The following is a 21,656-nucleotide window of genomic DNA, read 5'->3' as shown; positions in this document are numbered from 1 at the left end:
ACCCTGCTTATAAGATCAAGAAACTGGACAGAATTTTGGCTAGAGAAATGGGCCACACCCTTGACTGGTTGCCGGCCAATCACAGGGCACATCTAGACCAAAAAAAAAAAAAAAAAACGTTCATGTTTAAATTTATGGTCAATCTAAAAACTAAATAAAACTTTTTTTTTTTTTGGACAAAATACAAATTAACTCCAATAAAACTATTTTAACAGACAATAGGCAGATGAATACTCACTCTGAATCGACTTGACCAATCATGAATACGAAATGGAATGTCATCACTTTTGCATTTATTAAAACACTAACGGCATGTTTGATGTGCGAAGCTTCAGTGTACAGTTTGTTCTTCTCCCTTTTGTGTTGAAAACAGTAAAAAAAAAGTGTTGGCTTAGTTAAAAATGTTTCCCTGCCCTCCCGCAGGGAAGGTCACAGTTTGGAAAACTGGATGAGGTTCCTGTTGATTTCTGCCACATTCCGGCAACCTGCAACAACAAAATGGAGGCATTCCACAGCGGAAGGACTATCGCGGTCATCGTGCGGACTGGTCGCACTCACCCGATAAAGCCATGGACAGGCGGAACTCGTCGTTTAGAATCTGCAGCACCTCCCTCACTCCCTCCTCCCCCTGAACAGATGAGGGACGAAATAAAATTAGGAATAGCTCGCAGTCTTATACAGTGGAGTCCTACACGGTCCTGTTTATATTTTTGCTGCATATAATATGTAATTCATCAGAATTTTTACTATGTATTTCTACACATCAATTTGTCATTATGTATATTTTTTTGCTTTTTGAATCACACGCGCATTAAATTACCATTTATATTCGTTTCTGTTCGTTTTAATGTTTATTAGTGTTTTATTGGTTTTAAAGTTTTTATACATGTAGAGCACTTTGTTTCTGCTAGTTTGTGCTCTCTAAATAAATGAGTTGTGTAGACTAGACTTTTTTTTTTTTTTTTTTACTTTAATTTGTCAAGTGAATGTACCTCTGATAGAAAAATATTGTAGTATGTTAAGTTTCCTAATTGTTATATTTTATTGAAAAAAGTCTTCATTGTTGTGATATCAATACATTTTCATTTGAATCTAAAGTATATTTAACTTTTTTTTTTTAATGATTATTTATTTATTTTTTAAAATTAATTATAATTAGTAAAATGGTTAATTATTAATACTTTTAGCGTTAGTAAAATTTTAGCCACAAAAAATATTATGCATGTGCTTTCTTAATATTAAATACGTATTTTTGAATTCTAAAAAAAATCTCAGCATTTTTAATATTGTACAGTAATAGAAAATCTAAATAGTTTTCATTGTACGTCTATCAAATTTAAACGTTTTGAAATTATTTGTTGGTTGGATTTTTTTTCAATTAAATTTTAGCACTTCATTTAATAAAATTAACATGTTTAACATAATAATCATAATCATTCAGCGATAAATTCTACATGGTATTATAATATACGATACATATTATTATAATACTTACATCAATTGTTGTCATTGTGTATGCATTTCATTTAATATGGAACTACCATGGCAGTATACAAAATGCGTTGTGGGGCTCACCATAGATTATTAATAAATTAAATTATTGACATACTTGTAATACAGTTTATAGTGTCCCCTACTACCACCAAATAGACGTCAAAATAACGTGTCACAGAGACAGATAGCAGATTTATTTTCACTGGGTCATGCTTGCCATGAGTGGAAGGATTTTCCCAGCGTTGAAGGACGCGCACACACACTCCGAGTGACTGACTGTACCTTGTATGCAAGGCCCCACACTGCCGGGCGGCCGATGAACACACACTTGGCCCCCAAGGCCAAAGCTTTCAGTACATCGCTGCCCGTCCGGATGCCCCCGTCCAGGTAGATCTCGATGCGGCCCTGCACCGTGTCCACGATCTCGGACAGGGCGTCGATCTGTCGACATGGCAACCGTACACTGATGTATTTACACGCTTTTCCAATTCTAATTAAATGATCCACATGTAGTATTGAATGACATGAAGGAATAATAATACAAGATAATCATGACTAAATCTTACTGAGGCTGGGCCGCCATCCAGCTGTCTCCCGCCGTGGTTGGACACGATGATGCCCTGGACGCCGTGCTCCACCGCCAGCTCGGCGTCCTCCTTGGTCAGGATGCCCTTGATGATGATTGGCAGCCTCGTGATGGACTGCAGCCAGTAGACGTCCTTCCAGCTAATAGACGGGTCCAAAGTGTTGGCCGGGATCCCGTACTCCTCCGGTCCTGCCGCCTCCTGATGGGTGCAGATTCTGTTTTTAGTCCCACACTTGTAATTTCAATCTACGCTCACTTGCCAAAATATTAGGTACAGTAGTCTGCTTTCACTTTATTACACCCGATACACAGCTACCCCCTATTGTGTTGAAAACAGATGTTACTATTTTCGGGGTTACACTACACGTTGACATCATAGAATTATCCAATGACAGGATATTATTGTGTCACAACTTAGGCCCTTTCACACTGCCTGTTAGCTGCCAAAGACACCAACAAGGTATTCAATGTGAAAATAATAATAATAAAAAATTTATAAAATGAAAAAAATAAAACTCGAACTCTTGTTGACTACACAGCTATATTATAAAAATTAAATAGCCATATGAGATGGGCGTTTTTTTTGTTTTAAATGAACATACTGCTTCATTTTAACCAGTGCAACTTCTCGAAATGTCAAAAATTATATATATTTTTGGTGGCCTGATTTCTACACTCATGTATGCATATTCATCCTTTGTAGGATGCACATCCATTGTAGGATTTAGGAGTTGCAGGTAGGGCAGAGTTTTTGATTTTTCTCTTCATCATTGACTCCGGCACTACCTAAAATCTTTATCAGGTGTGGCTATGCTAACTACTATCAACAGGTACAGATACCGTACTGCAAACATATTTTCTGTTTTTATTTCAAATTTAACAGCACAACCACAAAATGGACACTTTTCTGCACTAGTTGAAGGTGCCAGGTGAAGAAATCAAGTATAATTTATTTTGTCCATTTTTACAGGCTTGTGAAAAGACAGAAAATAGTGTGTGTATTCCTTTTTGTTGTTGACGAGAAAACGTGACCCAAACTTACGTTTACCTGAAAGACTCCGTCAAAGTTCTTGACCTTGAGATGCGGCGGCAGCTTGAACTGGTTGCGGATGTCGTTGCGCCGCTTGCCCGTGTACGGCACGTCTACGGTGAGCACCAGGGCCTTGAAGCCCAGCGACTCCACGCGGTGCACGATCTGCTCAGACAGCTTGCGGTCTCGGTACACGTAGAGCTGGAACCAGCGGAAGCCGTTGGGCGCCGCCGCAACAATCTCCTCCACCGAGCAGGTGGAGTAGGTGCTGGTGATGTAGCACGTGTTAAGCGCCTCAGTTGCTATGGAATGGAGGGAAAACAATGCCTGGTTACTGTTTATAGCGGTACAAAGGCTTTCACTAATTACTCCTGCTAACTAACTAACCAACCCTAACCGCATCTAGCCAGGGTTAGAGTTGAAAGTTAGTGTCAAATTAAGCTTTCAAGGGTTTATAAACAAAAAGCATTGGAAACATAGTTGATAAGATAATGATTGCAATGGCGTGCTGCCATCTAGTGGTGGCAATCTAAACTACAATTGAGACTAAAGTCCTTTGGCATCTGAACACAATATTGCCCTTAAAATGAAAGGCCACAGTAGTGTTAAAACAAGAAAATAAAAAAAAAAGGTAACTCACCTCTTGCTGTGGCCATCTCGCCCTCGTGCCACGCCAGACAGTGGAAGGCAGTAGGCGCAATGCCCACCGGGAAGCTGATCTCCGCACCTTGCACCGTTGTCCGGGTGTCACTCACCGACACGTCACGCAGGATGCGAGGTCTCAAACGGATCCTGGACATGGAGCGAGCATGAAGACAAGTCATTAGAAGGGCTCACTCCTCATCCCCAACATAAGCGAGTCTCAAAGCGTGGTACGTATACACCCAAGTACAGTTCAGTTGCATTTCAATTTTTAGTCGACGACATTGCATACATGAACTACGTTTTACCTTTAAGAACTCTTTACTTTTAAACATTTATTTAGCTTGCATGGGGCCCACGCCGAGTCATGGCGCTGATTGCTAAGCGACAAAAACAGGAAGTAGCCTGGTGCCTGTTTTAGCGAAGGTTTTGGTACCGCTTGTAGGCCAGCAGGTTGTCATCTCGGGTGCAGCACTCGTCTGCTCCGGCGGCGTAGTAGTCCCATGTGGCCTTGGACAGGTGCTCCTTGGCGTACTCCTCAAAGTCTGTCAGGCATACCATGGCCATCTCGGAACACTGACCCCCCTCTCTGCGGGAAACAGCGCACCCCCCCTGTCCTACTTTACATGATGAGAACCTTCATCCCCTAAATCCATGTTAGGGTGCTTCAAAAAATGTCCATCACCTTTAAGAAGTAAGTATCAATTAAAAAATATTTACATAGGGATTGGAGAGCCTCTTAATGTTCTGAACTTCTGCGTCCATGCTAGCAGCGCAGAGTAATGTTTCCCGAGTTTAAAAGTTATTGGCAAGCCAAGGTAGCTTTATTTATGTAGCGCTTTTCATACTGTGGGTATTTTGATTTTAAGGCAACTCAATATGCTTCACACAAGTAACATAGCGTACATTTAAAATCTTTTACAAACCAAACAACTAAAGATATTCTAACGCAAAGTAACCAAATAAAAAAAAAACTTACAAAAATTACTTTAACCTATGATTAGGGTTAAAAATGTGTCTCTCTAGCCATGTTATCATTGCTTGTTAGCATAGCACTAACCCTGCCTTGAAAACCTAACCCTTGATTGACAAAGCGTATTTTTGAAGCCAGCGTTAGTGTTTCAATTTTGGTTGTAAAGACGGGGTTAGGGTTTTAAAAGCAGGTTTCAAATTGGTGTTTCTAGCCAGGTTTAGCTAATCAAACACGCGTTTGGTCACTCAATGTTAAGATTTTGTTTTTGTTTGCGCAAGTCTTGAAAGGATCAAAGATAAGTCTTGTTTTTTTTTTTTTAAATTAGGATTCAGAATCATTTATCATCAACGACAACCTGATGCCTCGCTTATCCTCCAATTTTTAGATGGATGCTCGTCAGGATTGCACTCACCTGAAGGAGGCGAGATCTCCGCCACTTTGGCTTTGCTTAGCTTGAAGTTATGTCGCTGCACCAGTGACAACTGACGAGTGCATGCGCTCAACAATCAATCATTGATAGAAATGTCACGAAAGCCACAAATGCTGTGACCTGCCTCGAACCCGAGCCCTTTTTGTGCAGTTGGTGACACCAAGTACGTACTCCTTTAAAATGACGAGACACTACAGTCATGCGTACAAACTGACCACTGATAATTTATGAATCACGGCTGGTGAGAATTGTTAATAATATTGATGAAGTGATTGTCAAAGTGTCGTAGGCGCACCACCGGTATTGCGGAAGGTTGCCTTTCATTTCTCAAGCACAGTTCAGCTGTCTTTAACGTCTAAGCACATTTGGATACATTTATATTGAATCTGCATTTACTACACTACTGAAATTGGATGTATTTAAAGTGGTAATTGGTGGGGAAAAAGTGATAAACCCAGTTGAAAAATTATTATTAAAAATGATAAACCTTCTGCATACTTAGCCAACATACTGAGGCAAAATCAGCTTTTTGTTATGCCAACAGGGACCAAAATAATCATAAAAGTGTAAATATATCAAAAATGATTTTAAAAAGTAGTCGTCGTTCACTCACCGGTTGCAAATGCTCATTCTCTCTCTCTCTCAGCACAACTTCAACCCGCCTGATAGAGTCATAACCTGCCAACAAGACAAAAAACACTTTTCATCAACAGCTGTGCAGCATTTCTTCACGAACAAGTACAAGTTAGACTCGTCACTTCTTTCTAGCTACGAATATTTGAACTAGTATTTTGTCTGAAAGTAACCCAAATGAGTCAATTTAATCTTTAAAAATGGTGTTATACTGTATGGGATTATCCAAACTGTAACAGTTAATCTAAATATAAAATCTACTACAAAGTAATGAATACAGGATGTTGGCTTATAGTTTATTTTTCTAAACTAAGGACATTAAAGGTAACTTGAAACGTCAGCTTCATTTGGAACAAAATCGTATTAGAGTGGCTATTCCTGTTCAGATGTGCTCAAATTAGCTGTTAGCGTTTTTGTTGTTGTTGTTGTTGTTTTTTTAATCATAAAAAAGACATTTATATACTTGAGGATTCCTGTACCCTCTACTGTTAAAAAACACAACTTGAATATTTTGGGCTAAAACAATCATTTAAGTCCGAACAACATTAAAATATTAAGTATTGACCTTTATAGCTACAATGTTAGTTGCAAGTTGATTGCTCCAAAACAATTTGCTGATTTGTTTTTACTTGGAGGACAATTAGTTCTGTAATTTCCTATTTCTTTATTGTGAAATGTGGGAAAGACAATTTTCACAACTTAAAATATTTAGTTGAATTGCCCAACAAAGAGCCTTTTTTTTTAAAGATAAAACATCCAAACTAAGTATGAGCAGTAACTGCTCATCACTATGTAGTACGCGTTTGTGTGGATTTGTGTGTGTGTGTGTGTGTGAGAGAGAGCCGTGAAATGGGGCACTAGTCACGTGTTGAATGGTCGCTTTGTGACAGCACATTGTCCAGGTACATTTCTAGAAAACTTGCTCTCTTTCACCATGTTACAAACAAGCTGCCTTTACTACAGTTGTTGTTTCTTTTTCTCTTTTAAAAATATGATCCAACTTGTAACTGTAAGCACACAAATACGTTCGGAACGTAAACCCGCCCGTTGTCAGCATTGATCCCGAATTCCTAAATGAAAAAGTCTTACCTTAACTTGTTGTGCTGTCAGCGGCCTTCAGCGCTTCCGCTCTCATGTGACGAGGTCGTGTCAGAGGGCAGGCCCCCCCCCTCATGGGCCCCCGGCTTCATCACAGTGGGAAGCTCCTCCCTCCATCTCTAATGCCAGCTGGACACCCAATGGCGGTGCTTGGACCCGCATTTTTTGTACTAGAAAGCACCAAGCGCTCATGCATGAGTACTGTTGGAGTACTATGCACTGTGGGTGGATAAAAAGAAATTATTCATTTAAAATCAGTTAAAAAAAAATAAAAATTAAGTAATACATTTGGCTGCTTGCTTTTTTGTTGGCTGTCCATTTCTATTTTTCTCTCAAATTGATTTCAATTTTTGTACTTTTTTGGCCCCCGCTATGACTTCACTGCTTCAAGCCTGGGACAGGATTTTCAAAACATGGTTTCAAGCCATGGCTGGGATTCAAAAGCTTAAATAAAGATGACTTGATTTGAGTAGGGCTAGGTCAGGATATCAAAGTAGGGTTTCTGATAGGACACCAACAATGCTGGAATGTTTGATTAGAGCTCCACGGTTGTTGCTCTCCATCTCGTCTCCTTCCTCTATACTTTTCTAAATCAGACATGATGATTCAGTGCCACTTATAATCAGCCGACTGGCTTTTTGGTTGACGTCATTCCAATATCTGCCGCCACAACAATCATTAGGCTGCCCCACCGTCAAGCCAGGCACCATTTAAAAATGAATCACAAGTTCTGTCACGTGTTTAAGAAATGATGTCAAAGCACATGCAATGGATGTTACAGCACAAATGAGAGACCCAAAACAAACCAAATCATAAAAAAAAAAAAAAAAAGAGGCTTCGGGCTGTTTAACGCCGTTGAAGTTTACTGGCAAACTAAACTTCAAACAAAGAGTGAGTATTCAAAACAACGCACAGCTTTGCCTTAATAAAGTCCCCCGAGCTTATTACTAACAAATGATGCAAAACACCATAAACAGCCTAATGGAGAGAATCAATGCGGCGGTGTCATAATGCTTTAAGAAACAGATATTTAAACACAAAAAGTGCAGTAACACACAGCCAATATAACGATACACACAGGCATATATGTGCTGTGGGACATGACTAATATTACCGTACCTTACTGAGTCATATATAGTAGCTGTAAAACTCTTCTTCGTTTGCGTCTGCATGACTGTATTTTACTTCCCCCGATGGCCAAGTTGCAATAAATCGATGCGGAACAGACGGTTTAATTGTTTACATTCTTTTTAATTATGTTAAAACGATTTTATATTTATTAAGTACAATAATATAGAGTGCTATTTTGCTTATTAAAACGCACAATACAAAAATGTAGGTTGTTTTTTGGGGGGGAATTGAACAGATTAATGGCATACCCATGCATTTCAATTGGGAATGATGATTTGAGATACTAACGTTGTAGTAACGGAATGGGCAAATTTTTTAATTTTAGAACGGACAGATGGACCAGGTCATTGGTTGGCACAGGACGCATGAGGTAAGCAGACTGACATGAAGAGCCGTAAGACTCAATTGTCAACTTAAAAGGCTATAAAGACGATATTAAATTGCTCGCTAACAGTCACACACATTTTGCACGCATGACTATTACCAAGCATCAGACACCAATGTGATGTCTTAACCGCTGCATGTCTGTGAGTGTGCATGAGTACATCAAGGGGGTGTATTTTGCCTTGAGGGACCCTTGGGGGCGGGTAATGTAGCTGCCTGACTTTGCAGTCTCCATTTTCTGTGAGTCACCAGCCAGAAATCCACTCTGGTGGGTCGAACACATGCAGACATGACAAATAGTGGGTTTCCACGGTTATGAAGTCATCGTAAAACAGCTGCCATTCCCCCACAAGGTCAAATGAGGGGGGAATGATTTGTTTGCCAAACTTCCTGCACGTTTCCTTATCTGACTTTCGTTCACTGGCTTTATGAGCCCGTCTCACTCTGATCTGTTAACCACCACGCACAGTGGTTGTGGAAATTCGATTTGTTTCGAACTTATGTGCTGTAGAGTGGAATCAAAAGGGGGGAAAAAAAACATCAGGGATTTGTTAGTTTACGACATAGTTCTGGTCCTATAGCGGTGTGACACGGATCTTGACACGACTTGTTACAGGCTGCCGTCTATTACAAGGTCATAATTACAGTAAACATTTGTACATTTGCCCTGCCTTGGTAAGCAAAAATCTGAGAACATTCGCCCCAAAAAGTTGATTATTGCCTAAACATGCAACAAGATGGCAGCAAATATTACTTACGTCTAAATGTAAGCCTCCTCAAATCACTCCAACACACGTTCTTGACACCAAGATGCCACCAGATGGCGCCAGAGCAATACTGTAAAGCAAAAGGAACAACTATGAAAGGCGATAATTGAGTTGATCTGCTTGTGAGATGTATTTTGACGCGGCTGCGCAAATGATCATTTCATGTCACATGTGAACCTCAAAACGGCAAATTTGCAGTCATTTTTCCCCCTCAGAAAAAACACTTCGTTCATGTTTAGCCTAACCACGACTGACTGAGCACCTAACCCTTAAACACGTGCTCACTCAAAGATCTATCAAAGAAGGTGCGGCATGTGTTAATGACAGAGGGCTAGACCAGTACTACTCATTTGCCTGCTTTGAATTCTAATTCTCCCTCAGCTGAAAGTAAGGAGCATCCTTCCAATTTGGTATTTTTAGTGCTCCCTTTTAAACCAAGCAGAATGTATCTTAATCACAGACATGGGACTGTTTTGCACTTTTATTCCCTAGGAACACATTTGCCTCCAGCACAGGAAGTATTTCTGAAGACATGCTTAAGTTTTTATTTTAATACAGTATGTGAACTCAAGTTTAGTGCGAGAGAACCCCCTTACGACCTGTGATGACCCACACTGGGATCGCAGTGTTTAAGGCAACACAGTGAGCGAGTCTTTGGTTTGTTATTTCTGGCCCGTGATTCATAAAGCCTTTCACGTCACAAATGAACCATGACTGGCTCAAGCTCTCTCCCACATTTCGCCTTCCGACTTCAACTTGGACTCGAGCACAGGAGAGCGAGTTTAAGCTTCCGCGCGTAACCAGTAGTGACATGATTACACATGTTTGCTTTTATTGCTAAAATCAAATGAGAATTCAAGGGTCTAATATGAGAGCAGAGCGTTATGAAGAAGAGACGTAGGAGGTGAGAGCAGAGGATGTGGCACAGGACAGGATAAGATGGATAAGGCAGAGAGTATGTGTGTGTGTGTGTGTTTATGATACAGATTGTCTGGCAAACTTCCTGTTCTGTCAAAATGGGAAAGCCCAATGCTCTCCTGTTTTTTTTGTTTTAACTTTGGTAATACGGAAGCGTTACCAAGCTTGACAGCAATACACTGTGACAGTTTGTAAAACTGGATTAAAAAACAAAAAGGTGGTTGTTTGCATGAACCAAATGTTTTTGCAACCTAAAAACTTCAATTCAATTTCAAATCTTTATCTAGCCCACTGAGCATTTACAGTACATGATACAGGAAGATTTCTTCCATTAATTTAGCCATAGATCACCACGCCCAAAATGTGTTTTTCAAAACGTATTTTTTAAATTCATTTCTTAATTTCTCATTAAATAATTGGTTAATTAATTGAAATGATACACGTTAAATATCATATGCATTGTTTTTTTTTTAATTAAATAATTGGCTTGTTAATTAGAATTACATCAATTAGAATTTTACTATTATTAAATGATGCTAAATTGTGACTACAGTATTTTACATACACATTTAAACTTTTTTTCCGTTTGTTTTTGTTCTCCATATACAGACTGAAATCGTTTTGACGAAAATGACATCATTCATGTTGATGTCAGCGTCTTCAATTTTCTTGCTTGTTTGGTGGGTAATTGAAAGATTTAGCTTCCCTTTTTTTTTTTTTTTTTTTTGCATCTGCCAACTACTATCTGAAGATGGATTCCTGTGAGAGTTTGATGTCAATTATACTCATTAGGGGCAATTACAGCACATTTGCTGCATCTTCTTTACGTACACAAGTGCACATCATCAGCCACTACTGTACATTACATTTTAACTTATCAGAATATTAAGTCATTAAAATTTGACAAAATGTGTCAAAAAAGAGAGAACATAAATAAAAGTAAAAAGGTTTTTATTGAGGCACATCAATCACTTTTAGATTACATTCAGTGGACATTGTGTCTGGGCTGCGGAAATGTTTCATTTTGTTTGTTTACATGACAGATAGAGAGCGAGAGAGGTCAAAGGGGAGCCTGGAGGAGCGGGTAGATTGAAAAAGACAGATAAGCAATGTCCTGCTGCTACTCTTAGTTGACTTTATTGAGGACGAAAACCTTCTTAGCAAGGCCATGGATTAAGTTCATTGACCAATTAACTGTTCATCTTCATTAGCGGACAGTATAACAATCGAAAACAACGCTCGTCACATCGACCCAGGTCAACTCGGAAACGGGGAGGGTGAGATTGATTACAAAGAAGACAGAAGAAGGAACAAAAAGGGGTTGTAATGTAAATAGAAACTGACGTGTAGTGCACTGCACAACTTTTGTAGGGTGATGTTAAGAGTATTTAATGAGTACAGTTACTACAAGTTTGGTCTGACATGAGAATCTGCATTGTGAGCAGCACTTTCTTTTTAACACTACGGCTTACAGGTACAGTATATCCATTTTGTTCTAAGGAGTTACTAAACGTTTTTTCCAAGCCGTCATGGTTCCCACACCGACCTGGAAAAACATAAGAGGATGTGACCAAGTTGAGCCACGGCGTCCCCGTTACCAGTCAAGCACCAAACATGTGCAACTGTTTTTTCCACAGTAAGTTGTGTATAGCTTGACGATCACGTTATCTCACCGACCATCCGGACATTTATTTGATTTCACTGGAGGTGTTTACGATTTCCAATTATTTACACAACGCCGTGTTGGAAACATTCCACATCGGCAAAACGAGACTTCATTCGTACAGTCTATTTAAAGCACATGCAACTATTATTGAGGAAATTGTATTTTGGACTCTGGACTGGAAAGGTTTGTAACAAAGATTCCCGACTACTAATGTGTGTGTATGTGTGAGAGAAAAAAAGATTGCCGGTAGGCAGAGTGAGGAGTTTGTTTGGAATACGGCTCATTTTACAGTGGATACGTGTTGTTTCACAAAACAGTTTGACAATGTTGGAGGGCCGGGGGCAGGCGAACAGCCCAACCCAACCCCTCCAAGTCGCCATCAGTGTCGAGGACGATATCCATCTATGGTGGGAAAAGTGGAGCAGAGTAATGGAACGTGTTACAAAGTGGTGAATCATTGTTTTATTCATTGGGTCATTGCTAATTTGACACACAAGCCTTTGATTTTTGCTGTGTCATCACGGGTCGTGTTTGTCTCGGGTTTCTAAGGGGACATGCGCGTTGATGAACGTAGCGTTTAATAACCAGAACCAACACAAATCAAGTGATTTGGGCTGAACTTTTCCTCTTTTGATATCAGACATGATACAGAGTTCAGAGCTGCATACATGCTTGTAAATGTCTACCAAAATGTGGAAAGACAGAACTACGGAGTACTCAATTGTGGAGACAAGGTATAGCAGTAAACTGTTTTTCAGTATTTTTTTTAAATCGATTTTTTGGCTGCTACTAAAACGGTGCCTCATGACCCACTGTGGCTCAAGTAGGAGTTGACTTTTCTCACAAAATTAGAACTAAGTGCCTTTGTTCGCATGAGCAGTTATCCAGTATAACTATGACTAAACCCAGAAAATCTTCCCTTAGAATAGTTCACTGGCATGGCCGCCTTAGAGTGCCTCATTGTTGGCTTTGAGGTTTTACGCAGAGTAGACAGAAGGGAAAGGTTTAAAAAAAAGAATAAAGTAAAAATTAAATGCTGACGTGACAGCCAGTATGTGGACCGGGAGTTTGCGCTGGCATTGCTGCTTTTAGAGTGCCTCGTTGCACAGTGGATATGTTCCAAAGGCTCAAATAAAAATGAAGTTGTGCGCCGAGATAAGAAATACAGAATACAAAGACGAAGTAGCATCCCTATTTCCAGGACAAAGTGGCATTTGATTGACAGTTGTGCAGGGCGTGGTTTTCAGTGGAAACACACACAGCCGTTGAGAGCCGAGAGAATTGCATGATTTTTCACGATTTCAAATTGTGCCAAATTAAGGAATTCTTTTCACTTTGCAAGGACGTTCATCATGACTAGCTGATGGGTAACTTGGCTTGTAAGATCAAACAGCCGTTTCCAATAAAGTATTTGATGGTAAAAAAAAATGTGTAGTTCTAGGTCAGCAACAATGAGGTCAATTATCACAAGTTGGTCCTCTAGTGACTCACTTAAAATGATGCGTCCATCCCGTCCTCTTTGTCAATATATTATCAGGTGGATTCATAAAGAGGCGGCTGGATGCTTTGAGTGGAACACTTCACCCTGTGTTTGAAGCAGAAAAGAGATTTTGGGGGCAGGTCGTTGCACTGCATCAAAAGAACTGACCTGATTTATCTGTGTTGGGTCACTGGCCAGGTAGCTTCTAATCTTGTAGCCCCCCCGCTCCCCCCACATATATATGAAAGACACACAGACCCTTTTTTGACCTCTTTTTAGTGAACACACACATAGGCGTCATTACTGTCATGGGGCAGGAAACGTAACCCCCAACAAAGACTTCAGCGCATTGGAATCTAAACTGCTCAGCCGTGTTCAAGGACAACGAATGACGAATTTCCATCTCTTCACCTCAACATTTCAATACATTTCCATTCTTTCATACGGTATTTTCTCTCACCTGCCACAATACATTCAGCGATTATTGCAGACATGCCACTGCCTGACAATATTTTGTCACAGAAATAGAATAGTTTGCCATTAATTCTCCCCTCCAATATGTCAATCAAATTAACGGAGCACACGCAGGCAAGCAATATAAATCCCATGCCTGAATGCAGGTGACAGCTCGCACAATAATGGAAGCATGGTTAGTTCCAACGGAGTCCATTTGGGCTGGCAGACTTTGTGGAAATTGTCCACGCTGTTATATAAAACACTCCAAAGGAAGCAGCTCAAATTCAATTCTACATCAGCCCTAAACAAAGGGTCTCTTTGATCAGGCTGTTAGGGTCCAGCGTTGGGTTGTTTTCATTGACTGCCATATTTTAAGTAACCCCCAAAAAACGACATTTTTATATCAAATCCTTGTGAGAAATTGGTTGCATGAGAACCAATTACACATCAATGCAAGGACAAAAACTGCAAATGCAAATGAAGGCCCACTAGCCTAGACCCAGTTTCCACTGCTACTGAAGTCACTTGTGCTGCAGTTTAAACAAATTATGGTTAGCGTTAATCATCATTTAAAAGATTAATTCATAACACAATTCTTTGGATCATTTTTTGATTGCCCCGCTCACGTTATCACCAGCGAGCCCTTTCTCATTCGTCAATCTAATAAAGAGGAAAAACGACAAAGATACAATATTAGTGCCTCCCTTGCTGCTGAGGCAGAGCTTGTTACACAAGGCAAGAAAAAGCACATCTATGACATGCGCTTCCCATCACTCCCTTTGGCAGCTTCCCTTTTCTTAGGAGCTATTCTGACTGTTTATTTTTTTTAGCACATTGCTTACTTGTTTAGCAAAAGTTCAACGTATCAAGTTTGGACCTACGTTACGCATTCTTTCATATCAAGTCAGCTGTCATTGCTTGAACTTCGACATGAACCGTTCATTGTCTTAATTAAAGAGACGCTACATTTCAACAGATAGCATACCATGACGTAAATAATATTATTTTGACAAAAATAAAACAAATGTAGGATTTCTTTTAGGCTGTAGGTAAATCATTTCTGATCGGCTGGTCGAGGACGTGAACACAGAACTATATAATGGCTTTCTGCACTTCTTCCGGAGCGCAACTAGTTTTCAATTTACGGCAAATTATTTTGCACGTTGCCAGTGAAGGCTACACAGCGTGAGGAAAAAGCACAACAAAGATCAATCAGCTAGTCCATGCCAAGACCATTCATCTATTGAAAATTGTACGTAGAGGTAACTCTTCTATAAATATTCTGTGTGTAACCCGAAATGGTTGTAAGCAGGGGTGTTTGTAACCAGAGATTCTACTGTACAATGCCCCCCCCACACACACACACACAAACACACATACAACCATTAAAAACTATGTTAGGAGGATGTTAAAATGACCCAACCAAATACTTGTGTGCATGATGTGGAAAAAAGGCCTGCCTTCTGTTTCTCCCTCCTCGGCTTTGCTCTGTCATTTTAAATCATGACTCCAGAGTTCCTTAGATGTGCAATGGGGTCACCATGGAAACCTTGATCTGAATCAAAACAAGCCTCTAAACAAGCATAAGATTTATACCATGTCGCGGGGATAAATAGGTGATATATAGCATCAAATTGACTATTAAAGTGTAATAAATTCAAATATTATACTTAAATATGAATGATTATTATGTTAATCTTTTGGAAACGTAAAAGCTTTGAAAGCCATCTAATGAGATGATTTTTTTGTTTTAATTTGTTCTAGGAGAAAGTTTCACTCACTTACAGGCCAGAAAGAAGATAGCTGAAATGTTTTTGATGTTCCCGACTTCGGCACGTATTCAAGTGCAAATGAGTATGATGAATACTTCCAAGTCAGACAGAGGACAGCACAACCACGTCATTGTTTGGCCGGCGCATCTCTTTGTAAGCACAAGACCACTTTTGTCTATTGAGCTGTCGACGTACATTTCTCAACCTGACTAAAGTTACATCCTAAATCCCTTCTTTTTCTTCTTTTATTTTCAACAATGAACAGAGGAAAAAGACATACCGTGTGTATTTTACACAGCTACTTCCATCCCTACTCATTGCTTTCCCATCACATACATCCATTTCCATCACTATGTTCTCTGATACACACTTTTGGGTTTTGCTCACAAGTTTCATGAGCTGAACGCAAAGATCGAAAAGGCTTTTTATACAAGTAAAGGTTTCAATAAATATATTTGTCCGAAACAGTGTCAGTGAACACTTCTCCTTCCAAAGAAACTGAAAACTGTTATTAGTAAGCCTAATTATTTGTTTTGTTGCTATGTAAAAATAACGAAAAGAGCTCACTTGTGATATCGATTGTGTGAGGCTATAATACTATATTCCAAAAGGCTAAAACATTCCATAGTGATTTTGCTTGTAAACACACCATACTATTTCTTCATTACGTATAAAGTGTGTTTTCAGTTCTTTATGAACACAACTGTATTTATTTTGAATGAAACCCTGATAAACACAAGGTAAATATATAAATACTTTGTTATAGGGCTGGAACAGATTCATTAAATTTCTGTTCATTTCAATGGGAAACATTGCTTTGGTTGGCAAAAAATTTTGGTCTGCGAACTGTCTCGGAAGGAATTACATTTGTGACTGGAGCTTCACCAGTAAATGTAAAATTGACTTATACTGTAGGCCTGCGATGCCAACGACAACATTATTAACAAAAATGAAGTCAAAATGAAATGTTGGTACATATAGTAAGAAACAAAGTAAATGCACATGATTTGCTTTAGTGGAGCTCAAGAAATGATGCGGCAGGCCAGATCTGGCCCGAAGGCCTTGTGTTTGACACCTGTGTTTTAAATGATCAGCATGATAAAACCAAACAATGAATGCACAGTTTCCTACAGCAACAATGACAAAACGTGTTGCCAGAAAACAGATGCCACAAACAGATGTTGCACAAAGAAAACACTCCATTTATTGTACTATACACATGTGTTATATTTTTGAAATAAGTCGGTGGATACACAGTTCTGTTGGCTCCACAACACAGCGACTTCCCCCACATCTTAGGCTCTCTGTGGGGCTCAACATCCGAGTGCATTCATGGCCTGTCATCAGAATATAAACCAAAATGGCGGTGGCGATGACATCATCTGTCTGTTTGTTTATGGTTTAGGGTGAGTAATTGGAATTCGGAGTAAATTAGTTGAGTAAAGTGCAGATCCATTTTAGTACCGTAAGTAAGTAAGTACGCAAACTGAAACCACTTTGTCACTTTTTTTTGACCAGTGTGCTCTCAACAATCGAAAAAGTCGTTTGCTTAGACAACGCCGATGCTTAGTCTACTGAAGCGCTTTTTCAATTAAATGTAGCTTACATCTGTGTATTATTCTTTGAAGCTACAGATATGCACATATGGTTTAGTTTGTTTTGTCTGCAAAGGCCTCATATGGTTTGGGTTTTGACATTTTAGCCATTGATAAACGGTAAGTCTGTTTGAAGCAAAACTTAAAATAGTTAAAAGAATAATACAGACGACTCATTGGGAGATTTAGAGAGCATGCTTAAATGCTGACTATTACGCGTTTACCAAAAGAAAACAGTGGCGGTTACCATGACATTAACACTGTTAGGGGTGCGTGACACATTCAGAACTTTCCTGCATCCTATCTGTAAAAATCGCAATCACTGCTTCTTAGTCAGTTAAAGGTTGTGTTCTCTTGTGCTTTTGTTGGCTATTATGTCATTTTCCCCACAAGTTGTCAAAGCAAACGGCCTTGATTGTAGCTGTGCTGACACCTTCATAAAGAGTCTGCAGTAGTTCATCAACCTCTGGTAAAATTTCAACATCCATGAGCTGAAGCCTATCCCAGCTGATTGATCAAAAGGCGAGTATTACCGGGACTGGTTGCCAATCATTCGCAGGCCACATAATGTTGGGCAGAAATCTCACATGAACCAAATATGGACGAGTTGATATTTTTTCACAGCTTGGTAAGACTGGTCTGTCCCCTCGTCATGTGCTATTTTTATGCATTGTTAACCAATTTAAGTTGCTAAAAGTAGCTTGAGAACATATCTATTAACTCTTGGACAGAACGTGCCTGAGAAGTGTTGAAAAACGCATTTTGCTGCCTCAAGATGCAATTCTAATGAGAGGATTTTGCCCGACTGAAACAATATAGACAAAACAACGATTGAAGCTCATATTCACACCTATGGCCAATTTTTTTTTGAGTCGTCAACCGACCAGGTGAATGTTTTTGGAAGTGGGAGGAAGCCAGGAAAAGCTGCAGAAAAGCCAAGGAAGCACAAAGTAAGGTTCGAGCCAACATTTGAAGCCATACTAACAACTATTTCATAGTGCTGACAAGTTACAAAGAGAACCATAAGCACAAACCTTTCTCATTCCTACCGGAGCAATAAAGAATATTATTATTATTCCAGTGTTGCCCGATGATTTAAGCTACATTATAAAACACATCTAAATGGCTATAAACACCAGTTTTGGCTCCGAGATACTTTCGCAGATACAGGATACAGAGTGAATGCAGGCCAGAAAATGTTGGCGAATACAATCTGTCATCCTAATCACTTTGTCTTCCCTCAGTTTGTGATATCATCCCCCTGGAGGGGGAAGGGGGGGGTCATGGAGGAGGAAGGAGGGAAACGCAGATCAGAAACTAATCTGTTATATTCAGGGCTTTCTGAAACGAGACACGACATGTGCAATGGCCATGCACAAGAATCCAGCTAAATGGCCCTAGGTTCAGGCCCTACAACTAGCACCTGGCTCCCTTCACGCAGCATTCTATGGTGCCCTTGAGCAAGGCACCCATTTCGTCCAATTGTTTCCCAGGTGCTGGACATCTGTCCAGTGTCAAAGTGTGAGTATGCTGTTTCAATTCATTTCATTTCATCTGGTCACACCATGCATACCAGCAACATTACAATCTGTTAGAGCATTTTTATTCTCCAATGCTGCAAAAGTGCAGTTACGGTACATATTTATTTTGCGTTTCAAATAATCTGATAATATATGCAGATATAAGAAGCAGATTTGCCTTTGCGGTTCCAAACGGTCCTTGTGGGAATATGACTTAACAGTGTTGCGGGGCAACAGTAGGGCTGTGTACCTGTTACTCCATTTGAATGGATGTTTTTGTTAACGTTTTCAAGCAAAATACAAGATACAGAATCTGTCCTCCCCTTCCTACGACTATTCCTCCTTTGCTCCTTTTTCACTTCCTCCAAATGATCTGCATGACTGGCGTCCAACCAGCAATGACGAATGTGCTCAGGTATTTCCCATCGACTCTTGCCTTAAAGCTACTGAGAATCCTTGATTTGAGTTTTTAGAATGGTGCATGTTTTTTTTCTTTACTTCTGCGAATTAGCGGTCGTTACTGACAGTTAACACATTTTAATTTTAATATTTAGACGTAGGATCTGATCATTATAAATATTCAACGAGACATGGGTGTTTTATTTCCCAATTCATAACAGTTCCCAGGTTTCTTTATAATCCGTGAGATGTTATTGTCAATTTTCCAAGACTAATATCAGGCTGCTGAGCTGATGATTTTGAATGGACTCTGTTGCGTATTATGAGAAATATCTAACTGTTACTCCTCTGATAACTTTGCTGGCCTCCACAGTGTTTGGGATCATCCACTGATTTGGGAATTTGTCTGCAAATTGCTCATCTACAATATTAAAAGGTAAATTTCCAATAATATGTCATCTTTAAATTATGAACATGAGCATTGAAACATGGGTTTCATTTTCTGTGCTCCCAGTCAGAATATATAACTTGGCAACATAACTCGCATTCTCCCCCTCCCCCTGTTTTCTGTCTATAACACAAAATTGGAAAGTTGTATTATGAAAGCAAAAGAGCAAGCCAGCAATGAACCCCTGGGAAGGCACAATAATAAGTGACGTTCAGACAATTATATCGTGCAAGGCCGAAGTACTTCACGATGCTGCATCACAGTGGGAAGAACAGAGTGAGAAGATTTGCAGAAGGGCTGAGAGAGAGAGAGAGAGAGAGAAAGAGAGACTCATTTTGGATGAATAACTGTTGCAAATGTCAAGAGATTTTTGCAGCTGTGACCTCTTTTGTCCCGCGTCTCCGCTTTCTCAGGATTACTTTTTGTGCATGTTGTGTAATACACACATTTCATGATTTCTCCACGTCAGCATCAAATGTAACTGGCTCTGCCCAAATTTCTCAACTTTTTCCATTTTGACTCATTATTGGTTTAGTTTAAAAGGACAATAGCTCCACCTTTTACAACATTTCTATTGTGCTTTTTTTTTATTTAAATAACTTACCAGGACCACTGTTACAAAATTATTACTTATTGATAATTGAGCATAAGTTGTGTTAACATTGTTTGTCTTGAGATTGTGAAAAAGTAGCACAATACAATGGCGCCTGTTAGAAGGACAATCAATGTTAGAAAAAGAAAGAAAAACTGTTACCAAACATCCAAAAACAAGAAACAAACAAATTGTGTTTTCAGTACTGTCCGTGTTGACACACTCAACTTCAACCTCAATGTTTTTTAGTAGGACAAAAGACGTCAAAAAAGGGCAGCACTTGTTGCCATGTTGTTGACATACTCAAAAGATTTCCAAAGCCTTTTTCACTGGCTGTGATTTCCACTATTGTTCTAGACAACAGCATCCTGTGTGATTCATTTTATTGGAAAATTACCTCGCTGGTTAAAAGAAAGGACATTTAACCACAAAAATGAGTTTTCATCTCCATGTCAAGCCACACAATGCCCAGAAAATGGCTTCAAACTGGGATTTATGGCTTGATCGTCACTCAAAATTGCAAAAGTGCAGCAGTTTCAAGGTTGTAACCACGTGTGAATATTTGGGCCCCTCATGAGCGAATGATGACAAAGGTGAAAAGTGGTTTGGATTGACTAAGATGCAGCAGTGTCATTTTAAAGCTAATGCTGCAGTTCAAAATTCAAGACAGGACCAAATTGCATTAAGTAGAAAACTTTTTCGACTATTTCAACCTCTTCAACCCTCTGGCAAACATGCCCTTGTATGGATGAGTGCGCAAGTTTTAAACAGCACTTTATCATCCTAATAGAGTAAAACTGTATGGCAAGGATTATCATTTATTTATTTCCCATACTTAACAGACGGCTGTACTCACTGAGGCATGTGAAAATAAATGCTCCGTAACGCATCATGGTCTACTGGCGAAGAGAAAATGCTGTTCATCCAGCAGATCCCACAATCTTGAAATATTTGTTTTACATGTTTCAACATTGTGTACAGAAAACACTCATATTTTTTTTATCCTGTACGTTAATCTATTTTATTACTTGAATCTTTATGTTTACATTCTAATACAAATGGCCTATTTCTAGACAACTTACAGGAGTCCGCACAAAGTAACACTTTGATAACATATGTGCTTCGCCCAAGATGGCGCTGATGCAAACTTGGAAAAAACAAACTTTCTGTGTAGTTTTATTCATGTTAAAGTTAGCGCTACTACGCCAACACCCCGTAGATAATCACACCTTCATAATATATTTTAAGAACAGAGGTAGCAGTAATTCATCTACTGTTCCCTCACCTGGACAAGTTCACAGATCAGTGATGGGTTTCGTCAAAAGGTGTCAGTCACGTTCTGCCTCCTTTCAGGTACCGACCCGGAACAACTCAATCAACTACTTCCGCCTCATTTTTTATTTTTATCACAAAGAAAATATTCTTTATCAATGCAACGAATATTATGATTTTTTTTTTTTACATCATCTTAAAAGTAGACAGCAGTATAAATTATAATCATATAAATAGAGTACCGTTTTTGTAATTTCTTGAAATTGGACATTTTCGTCATACAAATGTGATCACCTCTGACACGCATGCGCTAACATTGTTTATAATATCATTAGTATTCATCCAGCACAAATGCACTATGGGTAACAAC

At 39.3% G+C, this 21,656-nt stretch overlaps 1 protein-coding gene and 1 long non-coding RNA gene across 6 annotated transcripts; one reads left to right on the top strand and one right to left on the bottom strand.

The window, feature by feature from the left end:
- Window positions 1-61: 61 nt before the first annotated feature.
- hao2 (hydroxyacid oxidase 2 (long chain)) lies at window positions 62-21,368 on the bottom strand. 5 transcript variants are annotated; one of them, XR_013295917.1, is made up of 12 exons: window positions 21,300-21,368; window positions 9,160-9,238; window positions 6,878-7,105; window positions 5,769-5,833; window positions 4,189-4,341; window positions 3,751-3,902; window positions 3,123-3,412; window positions 2,061-2,279; window positions 1,777-1,935; window positions 559-628; window positions 239-485; window positions 62-92 (listed from the first exon to the last, which is right to left on the bottom strand). XR_013295917.1 is itself a non-coding variant. In XM_077579922.1 (11 exons), the coding sequence occupies exons 4-11, from the start codon at window positions 5,783-5,785 to the stop codon at window positions 430-432; spliced, it is 1,110 nt and encodes a 369-aa protein (XP_077436048.1). In that variant the 5' UTR covers window positions 5,786-5,833; window positions 6,878-7,105; window positions 9,160-9,238; window positions 21,300-21,368; the 3' UTR covers window positions 291-429. The 5 variants fall into 5 exon arrangements, 4 of the variants coding, with proteins under 4 accessions (XP_077436048.1, XP_077436047.1, XP_077436050.1 ...); XM_077579922.1 differs by lacking the exon at window positions 62-92 and having other exon boundaries at window positions 291-485; window positions 3,129-3,412; XM_077579921.1 differs by lacking the exon at window positions 62-92 and having other exon boundaries at window positions 291-485; window positions 6,878-7,056.
- Window positions 15,238-15,925, top strand: LOC144060038 (uncharacterized). Its single transcript, XR_013295834.1, has 2 exons — window positions 15,238-15,304; window positions 15,453-15,925. It is a non-coding gene; the product is annotated as an uncharacterized LOC144060038 (long non-coding RNA).
- Window positions 21,369-21,656: the final 288 nt, after the last annotated feature.

This window comes from Vanacampus margaritifer, chromosome 11 (assembly GCF_051991255.1).
Source record: "Vanacampus margaritifer isolate UIUO_Vmar chromosome 11, RoL_Vmar_1.0, whole genome shotgun sequence".
In the NCBI taxonomy this organism is placed as follows: domain Eukaryota; kingdom Metazoa; phylum Chordata; class Actinopteri; order Syngnathiformes; family Syngnathidae; genus Vanacampus; species Vanacampus margaritifer.
The sequence above is the reverse complement of the archived record's forward strand: the minus strand, read 5'-3'. Positions and strand labels throughout refer to the sequence as shown.

Coding starts and splice junctions, on each gene's coding strand:
- hao2 (XM_077579921.1), bottom strand. Junction 3,903..4,188: donor AACCTGCTGGCCTACAAGCG/GTACCAAAACCT, acceptor CTCCATGTCCAG/GATCCGTTTGAGACCTCGCA. Junction 486..558: donor CCTGTCCATGGCTTTATCGG/GTGAGTGCGACC, acceptor TTGTTGTTGCAG/GTTGCCGGAATGTGGCAGAA.